The sequence below is a fragment of the Gopherus evgoodei genome, chromosome 14 (assembly GCF_007399415.2).
Source record: "Gopherus evgoodei ecotype Sinaloan lineage chromosome 14, rGopEvg1_v1.p, whole genome shotgun sequence".
Taxonomy (NCBI): Eukaryota; Metazoa; Chordata; order Testudines; family Testudinidae; genus Gopherus; species Gopherus evgoodei.
The window spans coordinates 14,502,216-14,525,472 of record NC_044335.1 but is presented as its reverse complement, the minus strand read 5'-3'; the positions used below and the strand labels follow the sequence as shown (position 1 = coordinate 14,525,472).

The 23,257-nt window shown below is 42.0% G+C and overlaps 1 protein-coding gene across 4 annotated transcripts in view; it reads right to left on the bottom strand.

The window, feature by feature from the left end:
- The window catches only part of BCAS1 (breast carcinoma amplified sequence 1), a 100,565-nt gene that overhangs the window by 9,979 nt on the left and 67,329 nt on the right, over positions 1 to 23,257 (bottom strand). For 2 of the 4 annotated variants that reach the window (XM_030533496.1, XM_030533494.1), the window contains 2 exons: positions 19,858 to 20,025; positions 5,664 to 5,729 (listed from right to left, as the gene is read on the bottom strand). In XM_030533496.1, coding sequence (XP_030389356.1) covers positions 5,664 to 5,729; positions 19,858 to 20,025 — 234 coding nt within the window. The remainder of the gene's footprint in view (positions 1 to 5,663; positions 5,730 to 19,857; positions 20,026 to 23,257) is intronic. The other 2 variants (XM_030533498.1, XM_030533495.1) reach the window with 2 other exon arrangements.

The window sequence follows — 23,257 nt, the reverse complement described above, 5'->3', positions numbered from 1 at the left end:
GAGAGCTCCCTCCCTCCAGCAGAGAGCGGCTACATGGGACACCTTACAGCAGCACAGATGCAGTGGTACAACTATGCCACCTTAAGGTCTGTAGTGTAGACAGAGCCTAAATCTGCTATGGTGTAGTTTGAACCCATTGCCTCTTGTCCTGCCCTCTGGGGCAAGAGAGAACTCTTCTCCATTTTTAAGGCAGCCTTCCAAGTATTTGTCCTCCCTTAATCTCCAAACTAAACATACCCAGTTCAACCTTTGCTCATATGGCTTGCAATCCATCCCTTTGATCATCTTTATTACTCGCCTCTGGATCCATTCCAGTTTCTCTACATTCTTACTATATATGTACAGCTCACACCAAAATCTTGCAGGTCAGAGAAACTTTGATTCTATATCCATGCCAATTCCCCTGCTGTTTAAGATTGAACAACTTAATTCCTTGACTAAGGCTACATCGGGTACCTCTACACTATGGGATTATTCCGATTTTACATAAACTGGTTTTATAAAACAGATTGTATAAAGTCGAGTCCGCGCGGCCACACTAAGCACATTAATTCAGCGGTGTGCGTCCATGGTCCGAGGCAAGCGTCGATTTCCGGAGGGTTGCACTGTGGGTAGCTATTCCGTAGCTATCCCATAGTTCCCGCAGTCTCCCCCGCCCCTTAGAATTCTGGGTTGAGAGCCCAGTGGCTGATGGGGCAAAAATCATTGTCGCGGGTGGTTCTGGGTAAATGTCGTCAGTCATTCCTACCTCCGGAAAAGCAACGGCAGACAATCATTTCGTGCCCTTTTTCCCTGGATTGCCCTTGCAGATGCCATAGCATGACAACCATGGAGCCTGTTCAGCTTTTTTTTTTTTTTTTTTTTACAGTCACCGTATGTGTACTGGGTGCTGCTGACAGAGGCGATACTCCGCGCTACACAGCAGCATTCATTTGCTTTTGCATGATAGCAGAGACGGTTATCAGTTGTTCTGTACTGTCTGCTGCCAGTGTAAATTGGCAATGAGATGACGGTTATCTGTCCTTCTGTACTGTCTGCTGCTATCATGGGTGCCCCTGGCTGAGGTCGGCCTGGGGTGCAAAGGCAAAAATGAGAATGACTCCCCGAGTCAATTCCTCCTTTTATGGTTTCTAAAAATAGTCAGTCCTGCCTAGAATATGGGGCAAGTGTGCTAGAGAAGCAGTGTATCAGAGAGTACAGCTGCTCCGAGCCAGATCCCGCAGAAATGATGAGCTGCATGCCATTCAAGGGGGGTGCCCCTGCAACAACCCCACCTGTTGCTTCCCTCCTCCCCCAACCTTCCTGGGCTACCGTGACAGTGTCCCCCCCATTTGTGTCATGAAGTTATAAAGAATGCAGGAATAAGAAACAGTGACTTGTTAGTGAGATAAAATGAGGGGGAGGCAGCCTCCCAGTGCTATGACAGTCCAGGCAGGACAGAATCTTTTCTTTACACATGAAAGGGAGGGGGCTGATGGAGCTCAGCCCCCAGTTGCTATGATGAGGAGGGTTACCAGCCATTCTGTACCATCTACTGGGAATGACCGGGAATCATTCCTATTTTCACCCAGGCGCCCCCGGCCAGCCTCACCTGAAGCCAGCCAGGAGCACTCACGGGTTGATAACAAGGACGGTTACCAGTCCTACTGCACCATCTGCCACCGGGGAGGGGAGAGGAGCGGATACTGCTCTACACTGCTGCAGCATCGCGTCTACCAGCAGCATTCAGTAGACATAGAGTGACATTGAAAGAAGTCAAGAAACGATTTCTTTCCCTTTTCTTTCACGTGGGGCGGGGGAGGAGTAAATTGACGATCTATTCCCTGAACCACGCCGGACAATGTGTTTGAACCTACAGGCACTGGGAGCTCAGCCAAGAATGCAAATACTTTTCGGAGACTGCTGTGGACTGTGGGATAGCTGGAGTCCTCAGTACCCCCCCCCCCTCCCTCCATGAGCGTCCATTTGAGTCTCTGGCTTCCCGTTACGCTTGTCACACAGCACTGTGTAGCCTGTAGATTTTTTTTCAAACGCTTTGGCATTTCATCTTCTGTCACGGAGCTTTGATAGAGCAGATTTGTTTCCCCATACAGCGATCAGATCCAGTATCTCCCGTACGGTCCATGCTGGAGCTCTTTTTGGATTTGGGACTGCATTACCACCCGTGCTGATCAGAGCTCCCCGCTGGCCAAACAGGAAATTAAAATCAAAATTTTGCGGGACTTTTCTTGTTTACCTGGCCACTGCATCCAAGTTCAGATTGCTGTCCAGAGCGGTCACAGTGGTGCACTGTGGGATACCGCCTGGAGGCCAATACCGTTGATTTGCGGCCACACTAACCCTAATCCGATATGGTAATACCAATTTTAGCACTACTCCTCTTGTCGGGGAGGAGTACAGAAACCGATTTAAAGAGCCCTTTATATCGATATAAAGGGCCTCATAGTGTGGACGGGTACAACATTAAATCAGTTGAATGCTGCTAAAATCGGTTTAAACGCGTAGTGTAGACCAAGCCATCTACACTATAGCCTATGTTGGCATAATTTATGTCATTGGTGTGAAACCTCCCCCCCAGCAAAATAAGTTATAAAGACATAACCGCTCATGTGCGCAGCGCTATGTCACAACACAGCTTCTGCTGCTGGCGGAGGTGGTTCTATGATGCTGACGGGAGAGCTCTCTCCTGTCAACATAGAGCATCAAATCTTCACCAGACATGCTGCAGCAGCACACCTGTATTGGTATAGCTGTGCTGCTGCAGTGCTGTCCTTACAGACATGGCCTCAGTTATATTATCTTTATTTTCAACCGTGAACCCTTATTCCTTTTCTTTTGGGTAGGTAGTATGTCTATGTATTGCTTGCTCATATATTGATTTCTCAGCCTTTACATAAAATCAAACCTATATCATTTCTCTGGAATTCCCTCACTCTGCTGTGGCACAATAAGCCAATCCATCAAATTTAGAGCTATAATCGAGTTGATAATGCAGTTTGAGCAACAGCACTATACACCATGCTGAGGCCAGCTGTGTCTCATAGGAAAAAAGAATATTCTTAAGGCAAACTCAGAGTTCTTCAGGAACTGCTGGATTTATCTACACAGACACTACACTGTATCTTGTAAATAATTGCATATCGGGTAAAAAAGCTGGTTTTTATGTGTTCCGTGGGCACCCAAAACTTAGAAATGGGGTTTCTGAGCGTGCAAGGAATGCAAGGAAAAGTGCTGCATAAAAACAAATTTAATTCTGTCTATCCTTATTCTGACTAATTTCAATGTCAAACGAGAAGCACTCATTTGCTCGCCTCCTGCTTTGTTTGACAAGATACTTGTCCCTCTTAATGTCATTATTTAGTGGATTGGCAGACCTGCATGAACAACTAGAAATAATCAAAGTACAAAGGTTCTTGTGCTACAACATGGGATATGTCTGAGGCCATGTCCACCCTACAGGTATATGGTGGTATAATTGCTTCCGTCATTGTAGGAATTCCTCCTCCCTGAGCGATGGTAGATAGGTTAAAAGAAGCATTTTTCCATTGACCCAGTGGCATCAACATAGGTCAGCATTGCTAGAGCAGTCAATGGTTGGATTTTTTCACGCACATGAGCACCATGGCTAAGTTGACCTAAGTTTTAAGTGCAGACTAGGCCTAAGTTCCAAAATGTGAGCACAGAGTCTAGGCCTGATTAACACCTTATGAAATCAATGGGATCATACAGGTTGTAAAGTTAGGGCAGATTCTGGCCTATCATGTTTATCCAATTGTGTGAGTTCCTGATAGTTTATTGTAGTTTTTCAGGCCAAATCCAAACTGCCTTCAACGGGAGTGTTCTGATAAATGTAGCAAGCAGATTTTGGCCTTTGATGTTACTCAGAAAAAGCACTTTAAACAATATCGGTAGTATTTTTTTTCAGACCAAGCAGAAAAAAATCAGATAATCTCTTTGAGGTGTTTCATGTTAATCTTGAAAGGCAGGAAATTGACACATTTAATATTGATGGGAGTGACATCAGGAAATACAAACTGAAACCTATGAATAATGAACCATGTTAATGTTTCTCATTTTAAAGGTTGATCTTCATCTGACAAACTGCATTACTACTTTTGGAGTTAATTTACTCTCACAGAAAAAAGTAATAAAAAAGATTAACAGGACAGTATTTTTCCTGCCATGTTTTACTGAGGCTTGATTCAAAGATTTTTAAGTCAGTAAGAAGATTCCTGATGACTTCATCGAGCTCTGGATCTGTCCCCTAATGAAGTTATTTCCCATACAACATGTCAGTAATGAAGAGAGAAATGGAATCAGAGCATTCCAAGAAAAACTAGAAAAGATAAATTAAGGCAAGTGTTTGATACAACAGCATAACCAGTTAAAAACAGGCAAAAATATTAAAATAAAGTGAACGATGGACTGATTCTCCTCCGTGTAAGTGAGAGGAGAATCAGGCCCAATGCATACATGTTTTTTCTAGAAATATGGTAGGTAATTGGTAGCAACTGACAATTAAAAGAAAAGAAAAAGAAAGAAGTACAGAATATGAGTCCAGGACGGTAGTCATCTGAGAAGCCTCATTGTAAGTAAAGAATTGTTAGCTTATAAGAGTAAAGGTTTGAGAATCAGACCTTGTATCTTCTGTGATCTCTATAAGAGAATAATCAGCTAAAATTAGCTTAAACTAAAGAATTGTTAGCTTATAAGAGTAAAGGTTTGAGAATCAGACCTTGTATCTTCTGTGATCTCTATAAGAGAATAATCAGCTAAGATTAGCTTAAACTAAAGAATTGTTAGCTTATAAGAACAAAGGTTTGAGAATCAGACTTTGTATCTTCTGTGATCTCTATAAGAGAATAATCAGCTAAGATTAGCTTAAACTATCAGTGGATGTTACACAGCAGAAAAACACTTTCCTGATGATAAAAATGAGAATGAAGAAAGAAGGTCTGATAGGTCAAGTTTCATCACAGCTTTAGTTTTGCTACTGAGTTACAGAAAACCATAACAGTCCATACATGGCCAGATCCTTATTTACTGTCATTTGATTTAGCTCTAGTGACTTAAATGGAGGTCTGCTGATTTACCCCAGCTGAGGATCTGGCTCATAATAAAGATGACAGCTTTTGAGTTTCTACTAGAAAAGTCAGTGATTTTATAAAGAAATCTTGGCACAATAAGGAATATAAAGGGACACGATCGGACAGTTTTGGCTCACGCTTTAGGTTTTGTTTAAAGAAAAACAAAACAAAGAATTTTTTTCCTAATTTTTGTTAAATTTTAGTGAAAGTTTTAATTTAAATTTAATTCTTCTTCCATAGTGTTTGTTGGAAAATAATAATCTCTCCAATAGTGCATGTGAAGCGCTAGAAAATAACCTAAGTGAACAAATAGCATAAAGGCTGTAAAGGAAAATAGGTTATAAAAATTGGTTCATTTTACTAATTATTTGATTATGAAAATGAAAAACATGTAGAATTTTTTTTAACCTTCATTCATCCTTATTAAGCAACAATGAACGGAAGAGATTCCATGGACATGATACCATCTTTTTACAATCAGTGATTTTTTGTACTAAAAAGCCAATCAGATACATAAGTGGGAAATAAGCTACAGTGAAATCCATCACCAAGAGATGAATAAATCCAAACACTTACTTGGTGACTGGGGTCTGGCCCATTTACCTCTTCTGAACTGGTAGCCCCTCCATCATTTTTGACTGACTAAAATGACAAAGGAATATAGGTCTTCCAAGCTTTAAGCATCGATTCAATATTAACTCAAAAGTCTAAAGCAGTGGTTCCCAAACGTGTTCCACCGCTTGTGCAGGGAAGACTCCTGGCAGGCTGGGCCTGTTTGTGTACCTGCCATGTCTGCATGTCCGGCTGATGATGGCTCCCACTGGCTGCGGTTCGCTGCTCCGGGCCAATGGGAGCTGCTGGAAGTAGCACGGGCCGAGGGATGTACCAGCCGCTGCTTCCAGCAGCTCCCATTGGTCTGGAGCAGCGAACCGCAGCCAGTGGGAGCTGTGATCAACCGAACCTGCGGACACGGCAGGTACACAAACCGGCCTGGCCCACCAGGGGCTTTCCCTGCACAAGCAGCAGAACAAGTTTGGGAACCACTGGTCTAAAGGCTTAATTTAAGCACATCATTCCTAACAGCGTAAATGCAAAACAAAACCATCACATCTCAAAGTATCTGCAAACACTATTGAAATGGATCCCCTTCCATGGCTGTATCTCCAAGATAAATTTTTGCATATGTATTTCAATGCAGCTCTGTAGTCTTTTGGAAGGCAATTTTCCTTTGAGGGCTGTACTATATGAACAGCATCTCACTGGATTCATGATTGTGCAGTATGATAAGTGTGATGGATGGTGCTATCATCCCTGCCATCAAAGTTAACTAGGGACATGATTCTGGCTTACAGCTCTAAGACAACTCACCTTTATAGGATTATCCTCTTGAGAGGTTGTACTTGTACTTTATTTCTACATATGTGCTTAAAGCTGCGGCTGACAATTAAAACCTGTTGAGATCTGCACATTTTCAACATTGCTCTACATTTCCCACCCCAAATTACGTATTCTGTTTTATGCCTTAACTCTCAAAGAAGCATGTGCATATAGGCAACAACCTTTCTTGGCCTCAGCTCTTCTTGGCCAGAATAATCAAAGTAGACCCCAAGGCTGTAGCACAGTTGACGTGTTCAAAGTAAACCTTGACTCTGAATTACATTTTAAAAGAATGATCCAATGTACCCATATTTTTATAAGATATATAATTAGTTTTATGGATGGATATGACAAAAGGATTCATTAAAATTTGGGTTAGGTTTTAGATTGAAATTAATATTTAAAAAATTACTAGAACAATGTAAAAATACGTCAAAGGGTCTGATTGGGTTCTGTTTCCAATAATATAACATGATATTCTGTTATGCATTGCTTAGCCATGGAGTATAAAGTGAACCCCAGTATTTCAAAGTTCCCAAGCTTGAATTTCATTTTTCATTGCATAAGTGCAATGAAAACAATGAAAGGATGTGACTTTTGCTCTAAAGATAGACTAAGCGGATTTGTGGTTTTCTGCAGCTTGTAGATTTATCACTTGCTATACAACATTATCAGCTCAATCCTGAGTGCAATCTCATAGCAAAGATCTCTTTTTGGTGTATGATTCTTTTCTTTTCTCTCTAGCTGTTGAAAATCAATACTAAATAGGAATTTGTTCAGAAGCTAAAGATTTTAAAGGGGTTTATTATGGGTAACCAAATTTGGGGAAAGCATTATTCTCTTAGGAACAGGTCTTCGCTTGATTGATCAGTTATCTAGTTATATTAATGATGGTTACTATCTGTGGGAGAGGTTGAAGAAATGGGAGAGAGGAAGCAATGTGTGATCTTTGTAACATCAAAGTTAGTACCCTAGTCTATGGTGTATGATGATTGTACAGCGATAAGATCGAGTTTGCATTTCTATTTCAGTGACTCTTATTCACATATGTTTAAGATGAATTTTAACAATAAGTAAGTTTACCAAAATAGGAGTCACTCTACTGCCTTTTATACATAGGAAAGGAGAATAACTTAACAAACTTTCAGTAATCTCTCATAACTCAAACGACTAATTATCAGTGGAGCATAGTTAACCATGGGCTAAATCAGTGGTGGGCAACCTGCAGCCACACACAGCCTGTCAGGGTAATCCGCTGGCGGGCTGCAAGACAGTTTGTTTACACTGACTATCTGCAGGCACGGCTGCCCGCAGCTCCCAGTGGCTGTGGTTCACTGATCCTGGCCAATGAGAACTGCGGGAAGCAGCATGGACTGTAGACCACAGGTTGCCCACCACTGTGCAAAATCCTACAATCCTTACCCAGGGAAAATTCCCGTTTGTTTCAAGGGAAGTTTTACCTGAAGACTTCACCCTAAAGAACTGCTCTTTTCTTGTGTCCCACTTTAACCAATTGAGGGTTGCTATTGATGGGCTTCTGAAAGTGTTTCCATGACAAGGAAGGCGGGTCAACATGACAAGATAGCGGACAGGGTGGGGACAGGGAACAGCTTTGCTAAATACAGGCTACACTTTTGTGAGTAATGACTGTTAGTTAGAATTGGGTCAGTGTAAAATACCTATATCTATACTTAAGAGGAAGTTGTTTCTAAAGACCTGACTACACTGGGAAATTGACTGGCATAGTTATTCTGGAATAACTCCCCACATGAGCACTCCATTCTGAAACAACATGTGACTTTATTCCGGAATAATTACTTTGCTTCTGATGCAGATGAATAATTCTGAAATAAAATCACTTTTTTATTTCAGAATAATGTCCACATGAAGGAGTTATTCCAGAATATCTAAATTATACCAGAATAGCTATAGCAGAATAGTTTTTCTGGAATAGGTAAGAACATAAGAACATCATAACTGCCATACTGGATCAGTTCAAAAGTTCATCTAGTCCAGTACCTTGTCTTCCAACAGTGGCCAATGCCAGGTGCCCCAGAGGGAATGAACAAAACAGGTAATCATCAAGTGCTCCAGCCCGTCACCCATTCCCAGCTTTTAGCAGAGGCTAGGGACACCTTCCCTGCCCAACCTGGCTAATAGTCATTGAGGTATGCCAGTCAATTTCCCCCCCATAGAAAAGAACTCAATCCCAGTTTTTCCATTGACCTCAGGTTTATCGCTCCACTCATTGTGGTCAGAGAAAGGAGAGAAATTTTATACTGTTCAAAAGTTTCCTCATAATATCTGTAGATATTCATGGCATATGATACATACTTGTTTTGATCAATTAAGCCTGAGTGGCAGGTCAGGATTTTGGATCCATGCTTGATTACAGATGTGGCCTATAGTTCGAGCAAAATAATGCTGACATTCCTTTATGTTTAATATTGTTATAAGAGGTTGGAGTGAGTCAGTACTTGGTGGTGTGTCCTACCAGCCCTTCCCTACTGACTCCAGTAGGTGGTGTTGTATTTACTCTACATAATGAGGTTTTAGGATTGTCTCTCTCTGAGTCACTCTGAAGGTTAAAATGTGTGAGTTAGTGTGGAATGAGGGAAGCAGCTACAAGCATGACTGAGAAGCACTTTTCGCTCAGAATATCGCCAGATTTAATCATAACTGGGTTTCATGGTCTGTTACTGTCCAATGTTTAGTTCTCATACGTTTATATTTCACAAATTACATCCGTGTGATGTACAGGTATGGTGTACAGCTGTGCCGTGCTAAGAGTCCAAGACCATTATGATATCAGAGGTAACTCAACCGAATACCATCCTTTCTCTATAGCTAATCTGCATGCAACAATTTCATTGGTTGTATGAGGGAGATTGTACAGCTGGGGGCCCAATTGCCACTCATACAAACCAACATAAATCTGCCAGCACAACCCCTCTGGGGGACACACCATCACAGCCAACCACACAGCAACACAATAACCTCAAACACGTATAGTCCCTCACAGCAGCACACACCTCTCATCCACCACCCACACAAATCCATACAAGTCTCCCAGCACAATACAACACAATTAGCACACACAACCTCAAACATCATTCTGAAGGCTAGAATGTCTGTTGAGTCAGTGTGAAGCAATGGAAACAGCAACAAGCATGGCTCAGAGCTCTTTTTGTTCAGAATATCATCAGGTTCAATCATCACTGCAGTCTCCTACTGTCCAGTTTTTAAGTTGCCAGCCATTTTCAGCTTTTTTATTATCTATGACATTATGAATTACTCTGACAGTATTTCATTTAAAAAAACTCCACACACATTTCTAGCCCTTATAGTTCTAAATGTCCAGAATGTTAGACATAGGGTATGTCCACATCTACAATTTTGCAGCGCTGGTTGTTACAGCTGTATTAGTACAGCTGTATAGGGCCAGCGCTGCAGAGTGGTCACACTTACAGCAACCAGCGCTGCAAGTGGTGTTAGATGTGGCCACACTGCAGCGCTGTTGGGCGGCTTCAAGGGGGGTTAGGGGAACGCGAGAGCAAACCGCGGGGAAGCAGGTCTCCTTCCCCGCGGTTTGCTCCAGTGTTCCCCGAACACTCCCCGCCCCCAAGCAGGTCTCCTTCCCCGCGGTTTGCTCCAGTGTTCCCCGAACCCCCCTGCAAGCAGGTCTCCTTCCCCGCGGTGTGCTGTCGCGTTCCACGAACCCCCCTGCAAACCGCGGGGAAGGAGATCTGCTTGCACGGGGGTTAGGGGAACGCGAGAGCAAACCGCGGGGAAGGAGACCTGCTTCCCCGCGGTTTGCTCTCTCGTTCCCCGAACCCCCCTGCAAACCGCGGGGAAGGAGACCTGCTTGATTACCAGAGAGGCTTCCTCTGGTATGCTGGGATACCTGTTTATTCCACGGAGGTCAAGAAAAACGCTGGTGAGTGTTTACACCTGATGACCAGCGCTGGATCACCAGCGCTGGATCCTCTACACCGAGTTTCAACGGGTGTACGGCCAGCGCTGCAAACAGGGAGTTGCAGCGCTGGTGATGCCCTGCAGGTGTGTACACCTCCTAAGTTGCAGCGCTATAATTCCCTCACCAGCGCTGCAACTTTGTGGTGTAGACAAGGCCATACTGATGCTCATAATTTTAGCAGAAAAGCCCAACTACTATTGACTTGTAAGTGAGGGTTATGCTCTTGGCAAAACTTGGTTTGAGTAGAGTAGCACCACGTTCCCCCACCCCCCACTCTGCCCCCTGACTGTTATTAGTACTCTTCTCACTCACAGTGAATTAAGGAAGAATGGATTCCTTGGGATTGGAATCATATGATTGCAGGGGAACCTGTCTCGGTCAAAAGCAGAACAGCAGGTGGACCAGAGATGTTCTTCCTATACTCTCTTGTATAAAAGAATAATCAAGAACTCACGAATAGAAGAAAGAAAGGACTTCATCCAGAGCAGGAACCGGACAGGAAGAATCTAGTCTAGGAGAAAGAGGAACGTCCACCCAGGTAGTCCAAAAAGTTTGTTCTACTCAGGCCTTGGTTAGCCTTGATCAACCTCTGCCCTCACTATATTGGACAAATCTCTCCTCTCCTTGCTCAACTGAGGGGCCGTAAGAATATTTTCAGTGTCTAATATCCTGTGGACCATAGACGACAGAACATGTGGTCCAAGGCATTTCTCAGTAGGCACACAGGAAATAATAACTTGTTCTATTTCCTTTGTGGAAAACTAATCTATGAGTTATGAAAAAATAGGGACATCCTTCTGTCACTAGTAATCAAAGATAAACTATATAAATCTTCGTCAAATAACCTAAGACTCTAAGGTTGTCTCTTGTGTTCCATTAAGGAAAGAGCTCTTCTGCTCAACCAAAATGCTAGAAGCAACACTAAAACTGCTGTAGGCTCATAACATCTCAAAACCAGATTTTTGCCTCCAATGAAAAAAAGACAAATTCCACCATTCTTGCATATAAATGGTTCATTCTGAATAATCTTTGGATGGCCATTGGTTTTTGTCCTCAAGTTGCCAAATTGCTCCAGGCTCAGGACCCCCATGTGTGAAAAGTCCATCAGGGAGATTATTGTTATGGGAAGTGACTGCTACCTCCATGCTGATGGGAAGGCCCACACTGCCCAAAAGTGGATTGCAGAAACTGGAAAGGGGTCATGCCTATGGTGCATGGCATTTACTGATCCCTTGCAGTAGCTTCTCCCAACAGGTTTCATACAATCCTGGAAGTCTATGGTGACAATACTGACTGTCCGCTCCCTTGCTAAGAATCCTTCTCAGGGTGCAGGGGGATTAGTTAATTGAATCCAGGATCTTTGATTTTTCTTTCAAAAGTAATAATTCTCCACATCTGCTCCCTTTTAATGGAGGAAGAGCAACTGGTAAATAACTCCTCCATCTGGAACATACTTTACTGACAGAGGAAGGTGTTAGAATCCCTGTAAAGTTTCCAATTATGGAATAACCCACCATAGGCTAGTGCTTGGTCGTTTGTATCTATCTAGGGCTGTATAGAACCCCTGTCACCATAATATCTGAATACCTTACAAACAATCCTTGCAGCACCCCACCAGTTGGGGATGATAATATCCCCATTTTACAAATAGGGAACCATGGTACAGAGAGATTAAGTAACTTGTCTAAAGTTGTCATAACTCTAGTCCCAGATTTGGACCTTAGCGTCCAAAATATGGGGGTTAGCATTAAAAACCTCCAAGCTTAGTTACCAGCTTGGACCTGGTACTGCTGCCACCACCCAAAAAATTAGAGTGTTTTGGGGCACTCTGGTCCCCCCGAAACCCTTCCCTGGGGACCCCAAGATCCAAACCCTTGAGTCTTACAACAAAGGGAAATAAATCTTTTCTCTTCCCCCCTCCAGGTGCTCATGGAGAGATACACAGAAGCAATCTCCGTGAATCTAAGCAGAGGGAGTCCACCCTCTGTAATTCCAGTCCTGAAAACAAAAGCACTTTCCTCTTCACCCAGAGGGAATGCAAAGTCAGACTAGTAAATCTAACACACACAGACCTCCCCCTGATTTCTTCCTCCCACCAATTCCCTGGTGAGCTGCAGTCCCAATTCCCTGAAGTTCCCCACTAAAGAAAAACTCCAACAGGTCTTAAAAGAAAGCTTTATATAAAAAGAAAGAAAATACATACAAATGGTCTCTCTGTATTAAGGTGACAAATACAGGGTCAATTGCTTAAAAGAAATATGAATAAACAGCCTTATTAAAAAAGAATACAATTCAAAGCACTCCAGCAACTATAGACATGTAAATACATGATCTCTGTACTCACAACTTGGAAATAGAAGATTAGAGAGCAGGAAATAGAAATCCCCTCATAGCTGAGAGAGAGCATACATGCCGAAGACAAAGAACCCAGACAAAACCCCCCCTCCACCCAGAGTTGAAAAAATCCTGTTTCCTGATTGGTCCTCTGGTCAGGTGATTCAGGTGAAAGAGACATTAACCCTTAGTTATCTGTTTATGACAAAAGTCACAGAGGAAATCTGTGGCAGAGCCAGAAATGAACCTAGATATACTGAATCCTAGTCCATAGCCTTAAATAGAAGACCATCCTTTTCTTAAACTTCAAGATTAATATCTCTTTTTGTTTCGTGGGATAATATAATTGTGGATGTTCTTATTTATTGTGGATGTTCTCATTATCCATATAAATATATGCTCTGGTTTTGAATCATGCTGAACGCGTGGCCCTGATGATATCTTGTAGCAGAGAGTTCTACTGGTAAATTATTCATTCATTTATATAATATAGAGAGAGAGAATATTTCCTTTTGAATAATGCTTAATATTGCTGCTTTACATTTTTATTGACTGTTCCCTTGTTCACCTACCTCAGGAAATAGAGGTGAAGGATCTCTTTACTTTTCTGACTCATCAAGTTAACCTGAAGGTGTCAAATGAAACACAACATAGACAAAATCTCGTATATTTGTGGCAATTGGGGAAGCGAGAGCCTTTTGGATCCCCTTCCACGAGCGAAGGGGAAAAAACAGAAACCCAGGTAATCAATTTAAAAATAAGAAAGTTTCTACTTCAACAACTTCAATAATTGTAATGATACATCTATTGCCTAAAGGAATGTAACAACCACAGCTAAGCTAGAGATAAACCACTACCCAGCCAAGAAACTTGTGGCCATGCAACCATGAGGCCCTGCAACATTCCATTCCAGATACAAATTCCCCTTGTAATAGTCATTTAAGTATCAGAGGCCTTGAATAAATATTTTTTAATATACTATCTCTTAAGGATTTATTACCTGTTCTACCCATGACAGGGGAACAGGAGATTTTCCTAAGGAAGTGTCAGATGAGTTGGTGGCCTGTCTCGAGCGTGTGGCACATCTTGTACAGCTGAGGGTATTTCTTTTAGTCATTTTTCACAGCTCCAGTAGCCTCCTTGCCACAGTGTCACATGTTATTACTCTTTAGGTGTAGTATCAGGAAGCACATTTTGGCACAGGTTGGGTTTTCTCCTATTTTGTAGGCGAGAGTTTTATAAAACAGATCTAAACACGTCAGTCATTGCTTTAGCTTTGGAGCTTTAGGTAGCAGGTGCTAAGGATTAAACTCATCACCCACATGTAGGAGGCATATAGGCAGCAGTGAAAAGTGGAAAAGTACACTCCAAGCACCGTGGGCCTGATTGTTCAGTCAGACATCCCATAGTGTCCTTCCCAGGGAGACGTACAGATGAAATCGAATAGCCTTTGAGTGGAAATTACAGCTACTAGCACAGGTCCCCATAACACCCAGCTGTTCTGTTCAAAGAGATTCCCCACCACACACATCTCATATGTCTGTACAGTACCAAGCACAACTGGAGCACAGGAACTTCTCCCTCCATGTGGCCCCCTGGAGTGGAAGATCATGCAAGGGGAGCAGGATGAGGTGGAGAGACATGAAGCTATAATTACCCAGCTCTAGACAATAGCTGGGGAATCCTAAACACTTCCTACATATTTAAGCATGTGATTATTAGTTGAAAAATGTTAGGAAAGTTTGTTGTTCATCATCTGCAAACACTTGGAAGGTGGTAAGGTGATAGGGAATAGCCAGCATGGATTTGTAAAGAACAAATTGTGTCAAACCAATCTGATAGCTTTCTTTGATAGGATAACGAGCCTTGTGGATAAGGGAGAAGCGGTGGATGTGGTATACCTAGACTTTAGTAAGGCAGTTGATACGGTCTCGCATGATATCCTTATCAATAAACTAGGCAAATACAATTTAGATGGGGCTACTATATAAGGTGGGTGCATAACTGGCTGGATAACCGTACTCAGACAGTAGTTATTAATGGCTCCCAATGCTGCTGGAAAGGTATAACAAGTGGGGTTCCGCAGGGGTCTGTTTTGGGACAGGCTCTGTTCAATATCTTCATCAACGACATAGATATTGGCATAGAAAGTAGGCTTATTAAGTCTGCAGACGATACCATACTGGGAGGGATTGCAACTGCTTTGGAGGACAGGGTCAAAATTCAAAATGATCTGGACAAATTGGAGAAATGGTCTGAGGTAAACCGGATGAAGTTCAATAAAGACAAATGCAAAGTGCTCCACTTAGGAAGGAACAATCAGTTTCACACATACAGAATGGGAAGAGACTGTCTAGGAAGGAGTATGGCAGAAAGAGATCTAGGGGTCATAGTGGTCTACAAGCTAAATATGAGTCAACAGTGTGATACCGTTGCAAAAAAAAGCAAATGTGATTCTGGGATGCATTAACAAGTGTGTTGTAAACAAGACACGAGAAGTCATTCTTCCGCTCTACTCTGCACTGATTAGGTCTCAACTGGAGTATTGTGTCCCGTTCTGGGCACCGCATTTCAAGAAAGATGTGGAGAAATTGGAGAGGGTCCAGAGAAGAGCAACAAGAATGATTAAAGGTCTTGAGAACATGACCTATGAAGGAAGGCTGAAAGAATTGGGTTTATTTAGTTTGGAAAAGAGAAGACTGAGAGGGGACCTGATAGCAGTTTTCAGGTATCTAAAAGGGTGTCATCAGGAGGAGGGAGAAAAGTTGTTCACCTTAGCCTCTAATGATAGAACAAGAAGCAATGGGCTTAAACTGCAGCAAGGGAGATTTAGGTTGGACATTAGGAAAAAGTTCCTAACTGTCAGGGTAGTTAAACACTGGAATAAATTGCCTAGGGAGGTTGTGGAATCTCCATCTCTGGAGATATTTAAGAGTAGGTTAGATAAATGTCTATCAGGGATGGTCTAGACAGTATTTGGTCCTGCCATGAGGGCAGGGGACTGGACTTGATGACCTCTCAAGGTCTCTTCCAGTCCTAGAGTCTATGAATCTATGAATCACTATTCATTCACCTACCACTAGCAAATATTAGGAAGGATTTATTTTTACTAGTAACATAAAGTTACTCATTCCTGAGAAAAGCACTGGTTTTCATCAAAAATAACAGATATAATACCAAGTCACAAAATTGAATACTATGGATTATCCAATGAATAAATTAACATAGAGTTCCATGGTGATGGGCAGATAATGATATATTAAACAGTAGTTCCCAATGTCATCTTTGCCTCAAAAATTCACATTGACAAACCAATACATGAGGGCAGGGGACTGGACTCGATGACCTCTCAAGGTCCCTTCCAGTCCTAGAGTCTATGAATCTATGAATTTGTTACCCTTCTGCTTTTAAAAACTTTCATCCAGTTAGAGAGCAGAAATAACACCATGCAACTTAGGTGACCAATCACACATCAAATAATATGCCTACTCAATATCTAGTATTCTAGGCAACCAGATGGATAGTAGCCAATAAAGTGAAAATCATTCAGTGAAATTATTTGGTACATACTTCAAGAACAACAGAGGAAATAAGGGTCTGTTTGGGAATGATAGGATACACCAAAATGGACTAAATCAACAATAAACAGTTCAAAATACTGTAGGTTCAGTTATGCAATTAGTACAGTTCTATTTCCAGCATGGAGGGGATATTTGTCATCTTTGTAGTTCCTTGTTTTTATTCCTTAACAATGAGGATAATATATCAGCTTCTTCCTCTTTTAAAGAAGCAGAAAACAGAGAAACTGAGCCAAGACCAACTCCTTGCTCTGATTAGAGCAGTGTTACATCTAGTGCTTTTTAACAGAGTCTTGTTTGTTTTGCCATAGTGACTTAAGATGTGCACGGAACAGAGCTTTATATTTAACCAGTGCTACTTTTTTTATTTTTCAGTAGGAGAGATGTTTTGAAGTTATGGTAATCTCAGAATTGAATCATGGCTGCTGACTCATAGGGCTTGCTTTTCTAATGAGTTAGGTAGGCATTCATTTGCAAGCTTACATGATCAATTGGGTGACACATTTTTATGTGCAATTACCAAATGTCCATATGCAAACAAAGATTTGGGGCTGGAGCTGGGATTTAAAAAAAAAATAAATCCCCAGTGAGTTAAGTGCCCAGTTCTCTTTGAAATTAAATGGCTGTTGGGTGCCTAACTCCTTTAGATACTTTAGAATATCTTAAACTAGATCTCAGAGTAGCAGCCGTGTTAGTCTGTATCCGCAAGAAGAACAGGTGTACCTGTGGCATCTTAGAGACTAACAAATTTATTTGAGCATAAGTTTTCGTGGGCTACAGCCCACTTCATCGGACGCATGCAGTGGAAAATACAGTAGGAAGATATATATATATATTGACCAAACCGGACAGTCTCTATGTAAAAGAATAAATGGACACAAATCAGACGTCAAGAATTATAACATTCAAAAACCAGTTGGCGAACACTTCACTCTCCCTGGCCACTTGATTACAGACCTAAAAGTCGCAATATTACAACAAAAAAAGTCAAACCAGACTTCAACGAGAGACTGCTGAATTGGAATTAATTTGCAAATTGGACACTATCAAACTAGCTTGAATAAAGACTGGGAGTGGATGGGCCATTACACAAAGTAAAACTATTTCCCCATGCTTATCCCCCCACCTCTCCCCTCAGTTCCTTACATCTCCTTGTCAATTGCTGGAAATGGGCCATTTTCATTACCACTATAAACAGTTCTTTTTCTCTCCTGCGGATAATAGCTCACCTGAATTGATCACTCTCCTTATAGTGTGTATGGTAACACCTGTTGTTTCATGTTCTCTGTGTATATATATCTTCCTACTGTATTTTCCACTACATGCATCCGATGAAGTGGGTCTGTAGTCCACAAAAGCTTATGCTCAAATAAATTTGTTAGACTCTAAGGTGCCACAAGTACTCCTGTTCTTTAAACTAGATCCTAATTGTATTGCTAATCTGCATGGTGTGCTGGATGCCTTCCATTCAGTCTACATGGGGAAGCAATTAAATCCCTCTTTGTTCAGTGAGCGATAGTGGAAACATGGAGTTTGATTGGATTGTAGTACTGAATATGTCGTGTGTGTCAGAAAAGAAGCAGAAAGCTAGCACAAAAGCCAGGAGACAGCCAGAAAAGCACTTTTAGGATGGCCTTAGGAAGAAGCAGAGAGAGGCAGAGCGCTTTGGGGCAGAGTGCTCACTGGAAAGAGGCTTGACAGTGCAAGCCTGCTGTGTTCAGGGAAACAGGACTTCGTGTACATTCTTTGTACACAAACAAGACTGCACTCAAGCAATTCCTGACTCCATCATCAATTTCGCCTCCTAATGGAAACAACCCGCAAAGCCCCAAGCATTGGTTAACCAATCAGACCTAACGGACAACAGTATGAGAACTTGTTCTCTTTACTGTCTTCATCTCCACTCCTCTCCTGTTTGTCTCAGCCACATGTTTCATCATGTCACAACCAAAATGGTGAGTTCTTTGGGGCTAGTACTGTTTTTAATTACATGTCCGCATAGCTCCTAGCACAATCGGGCTCTGATCCTGTATTGGTACTTGTAGCTGCTACTGTAAACATTTCTCCCAAATCTTCAGATCTACCTTTCTGGAAGCTGGGGATCTCAGAAGCATAAGGATGCACAAACCAGCTTCTTTCTTCCAGAAATACCCAGTGCACAGGGGTCTAGGACCAGGAGATTGTGCAAAGTTGCTCTTTCAGCACTGTGCCCCCTGGATATCCCTTATAAATCCTCAGTGAATTGGTTAAAGCAGCTTTCTAGCTGCTTTCAGCAACTGGAGCAGACCCAAGAATCCACATGTGCTGAAAAACATTTGTGAATTCACTTCTGGCAATGGTATTTTCAAATAAGAAGTGCAGTGGTCCAGCCAAATGCATACTTAACTTGTTAAAAGAATGTAGGGTGATCCATATAATGGCTCAGATCCCAAAAACTGTGTATCCACCTAATTTCTGCCAGTTTCCACAATTACGCATGCACATATTTCAAAACATGCCATTCTGACAGGCTGAGCCATTATATGATATCAGATAAAAGCTAAGTTTTATACAGCTCTTACTCCATATCAAGTAACTACTTAACCAATAAAACAGCATCTGAACCACCTTGCCAAAACAAATAAAATGCTATTAAAAGTCCCAGATGTGATAGTGTTTTAATCAGAACAGCAGGTTAGTTCTATACTAGGACTGTTTTCTTTTCTGCTTCTTTAGGATCATTTGAAGAAGTGACCTCAACTGCAGTGAATGAGTGTACAATTGCCGGTTAGATTATTACACTGTCATTTGCATGTGCATTCACCATGATAGTGGTTTATGTCCATGGAAATAAGAAGATACATGCCACTTATTATCTTGATCACTTCCTTGTATGTTGTTCCCATTTCCACCCACTTTGTCAGCAGTTGCGGGTTATATTTTGATTTTGTCTTTTTAGACTGGTGAAGTAAGGGGCTGTATCTAGGTCGCTAACCCTAGTGGGGCTGACAATGGGGTTTGAGCCTGAGACCTAAGCATAACCCTCTATCTTTGACCTGAAGAACTAGCTGCCTGATTCAAAGCCCACTGAAATTAGTTAAAAGACTTCAATGGGCTTTGGATCAGGCTCTATCTCTGCTACTTAGGAGCTGTTAGTTCTAGCAGACCCATAAATGTTCATGGAGTAGCCACTAGAGGGAGATATGTAACACAAAATAAACACGAGTGACACTTTTACAGCACCTAGCACATTTTGGGCTCTACAGAAATATAAATGATGATATCTTATGTGCAGTAATAGTAATTTCACATGCAAAGTAAGCACACAAATGTTTTCAGAGTATTGCAAAAGCATTCACGTGCCTCTGGTCAGTTATAAAGATTGTCTCCATTACTTACATATGTAGCTTTCGTTGCTGTACGCAAACAGAATTGTAAACTCATTATGAGAATTGTTTAAAAAGTTACCATCCACAAGTTTTGAACAAGGCTCCCTCAGATCCTTTTGTTCAAAGACTTTGCTTACCAGTTTAAAAAACTTCCTCAGGTTTGTTTTGGGGTTTTTATTGTCTTCTCTTCTAAGTTTTACTTCTGTGGTTTCTGGGCTTTTAGTCTCATCTTTGTCAGGAGCCACTGCTTCTAAAGATGCCTCCACTTTTGCATTGATTACAACCTCTGTGTCTTCTGGTGCAGTCTAGGGTTATTTTTGACAAATATCAAGAAGGCAGAAAATCATTCATCTGTCATACTCTTTGAATCAGTACTTTTAAAAATACTGTTATAATGTAACAATGATGTCCCAAATTAGAAATGCAGGAATTCTATACAGAAAGAATGAACATCAGGTACAATTATTCTATGAATTGTATTACATCCTTTAGGGCCAGGGTGACCAGATGTCCCGATTTTATATGGACAGTCCCAATTTTGGGTTTTTTTTCTAATATAGGCACCTATTACCCCCCCCAACCCACTGTCCGAATTTTTAACACTTGCTATCTAGTCACTCTATTTAGGGCCCCCAGTCAGGAAAGCACTGAAGCATGTGCTTAAGTCCATACCTATTCAAGAAAATGTTTAAATTAGTGGGATTTAAGGACAAACTTTGTCAGACATGTGTTTGAGAACTTTCCTGAAAAAAGTGCTTTCTTAAATTCCCAAGTACAATATTCACCTTTTCTCAAAATTTAAAACAAAAATTTACTCAACAAAGAATGTGAACACTTATGTTGGTATAAATCAGGAGTAATTTCACAAAAGTCAGTTATACCTCTATAAAATGGGCATGAGTGAGAGGAGGATCTGGCCCAGGGGGTTGTAAACAAAAATGGGAATAAGATTAAATAACTTGTGAAAACAATAGTGGGTCTGATTCTTCACTGGCTTTCACCTGGATTAGTCACTCACACCAGTGCAAACGAAATGTGGGGTGGATGAAAGACATCAGACTCAGAATTCTCAGTCAATCATATCAGTAGTGCTGTCTCTCTCTATCTCTCTCTCTCACACACACACACACTCTGCACAGGTGTAAATAACTACATGAGACGCAAGGTAATAGACAATCAGATCCATTGTCTTACCAAGAATCTGATCCTATGGGGATTAGACAGGGCCAGCTCCAGGTTTTCTGCCACTCCAAGTGGTGAAAACAAAACAAAAAAACAACAAAAAAGCTGATCGGCAATTGCGCCACTCCATTCTTCAGTGGCACTTTGGCGGGTCCTGAGGGATCCACCACCGAATTCCCACCGAAGACCTGGATGTGCTGCCCCAATAGCAGACGGAGTGCTGCCCCTTTGAATTGGCTGCCCCAAGCACCTGCTTCCTTAGCTGGTGCCTGGAGCCAGCCCTGGGTGTAGAACAGCTCCTGAGTGTGCTCAGCTTCCACTGGAATTCATGAAAGTTAGCGTGTGCTCAGCAATTTGCAAGAGGTGCTCTGCATTTAGCAGGATTGGGGTTCAAATGAGCTCTAAAGTATTAATGAAAAATGATGTCTATTCACTTGAATGCCTCATTCCACAGCCTACTCAGGGCCACACTTCTGTTCAAGTGAGCAATGCAAACTGCACAATACAGAGAACACAACTAGGAGGAACATAGGTGCCTCATCGATGTATGGATGCTTCAGATCCCATGGGGACATGGGGCTAAACGTGAATTTCCTTGGCTGACGGTTGTCTCTTTTATAACTGCCCAGGTACATAGGTGCTGGAACTAGGGGTGCTCCTGCATGCCCTGGCTTGAAGGGGTTTCCATCATATCCAGGGTTTACAGTTTGGTTCAGTGGCTTTCAGCACCCTCATTATTGTCTGCTCTGCTAGACAATAAAAAAGACTTTTTCCTGTGCACTAAAGAAAAGTTAATTAATTTGGAACTCGTAGTCACCATCTGATGAAGTGAGTATTCACTCACGAAAGCTCATGCTCCAAAACATCTGTTAGTTTATAAGGTGCCACAGGATTCTTTGCTGCTTTTACAGATCCAGACTAACACAGCTACCCCTCTGATGCTAGTCGCCATCTAGAGAAGCACCTTCCTTTCTGTCTTAGAGACCAAACTATTAGCATGGAACTAACCCAAATTATTTGTCCCGAACCCAGCCTTTGCAGCATTTTACGGCCAATTGCAGAATGATGCATAACATCATAAATGCATCTTACTTTGCATTCAGCACCTTAAACACCGAATTAAAATGAAAGTAGTTACACTAGACGTTGACATTTAGACATGACCTGCTGCTTACATTGCCAACAAAGTGAATATAATTTAAAATATTGTACAAACCAACTACTGTAAATGTGTCACAACAATTTATAGACATGCATGCAATATTTATGTACACTGTATAGTTACTTTTAATGAGTGTGCCTATATGATGACCTCCTCTTGGCTTACACACGGGGGATTGAATTGGAGACCTAAAAAGCATGAGCTGCTTCAGTTTGAACTAAACAGCCATGGCTCTATTGCTATAGGCTGTAACACCTGCTATCCTCTGTGTCCTGGGCACAGAGCGGAGCTGTAACGTGCACACACAGGTGCCCATGGTATAAAGCACATCATTTGAATTTTTGAAAATGGGGTTGGCGGAGTGCATGAATAATCTGCAGTAAATAATGCTGATTGTCTGGATATAATGCAACCTTTTGTGGGTGAAATGCATGGAGACTGGTGCGGGGAGGGTTGCAGGGGAAGAAATCTATTTCACACCCCCACCCCATCTCAAAGGCTCTACAGCACAGCCCCCCCTTCCCCATGACTGTTACTTCAGCTGATGAATGACAAGTGGCTGTAGGCTCTCTGCACCGCACATGTGAAGGGCCCACAGGAGCTCTATAATTGTTTATCCCCATTGCCAACACCGCCCTCTGTTATGATTTTGTTATGATCACTTAGACCCATTAAGGTCAACTGCAGCTTTGCTACAAGCCCCCAAGAGCATAGTCACGCTGCCTCAGGACCAGACAGTCACAGTCTGGTTACTGGTTTTCCCCAAGCTCCAGGAGAAAGGTAACTTGAGCCAGCCCTGTACGTGCAGATAACTTCCCCTGCCACCCCTGCTCCACTGTTCCAGAAAGCACACTCGAGGGGCTGAACCAAGACTCTTCTAATCCCAATGCTGCCATTGGAATGTGTGTATTGACCTCCTTACTCCCCTGCTCAGTACATAGCCACGGTCACAACTGTGCCCTAAGTATCCATAGGCCCAATTTTGCCACCCTGATTCACACTGCATAGCACCTTCCCACACAAGTAATCCCCTTGATTGCAATGATACCACTAACAGCACCCTCCAATGTAAGTATGACAGACTTGGACAGTATATGAGTTCAGAGAAATTAGCCTCAGATTTCCTAGAATGCATTGAAACAGATTGTGCTATATTGCTAGACATGAGTTTGTCTGATCTATTCTTTTCCTGG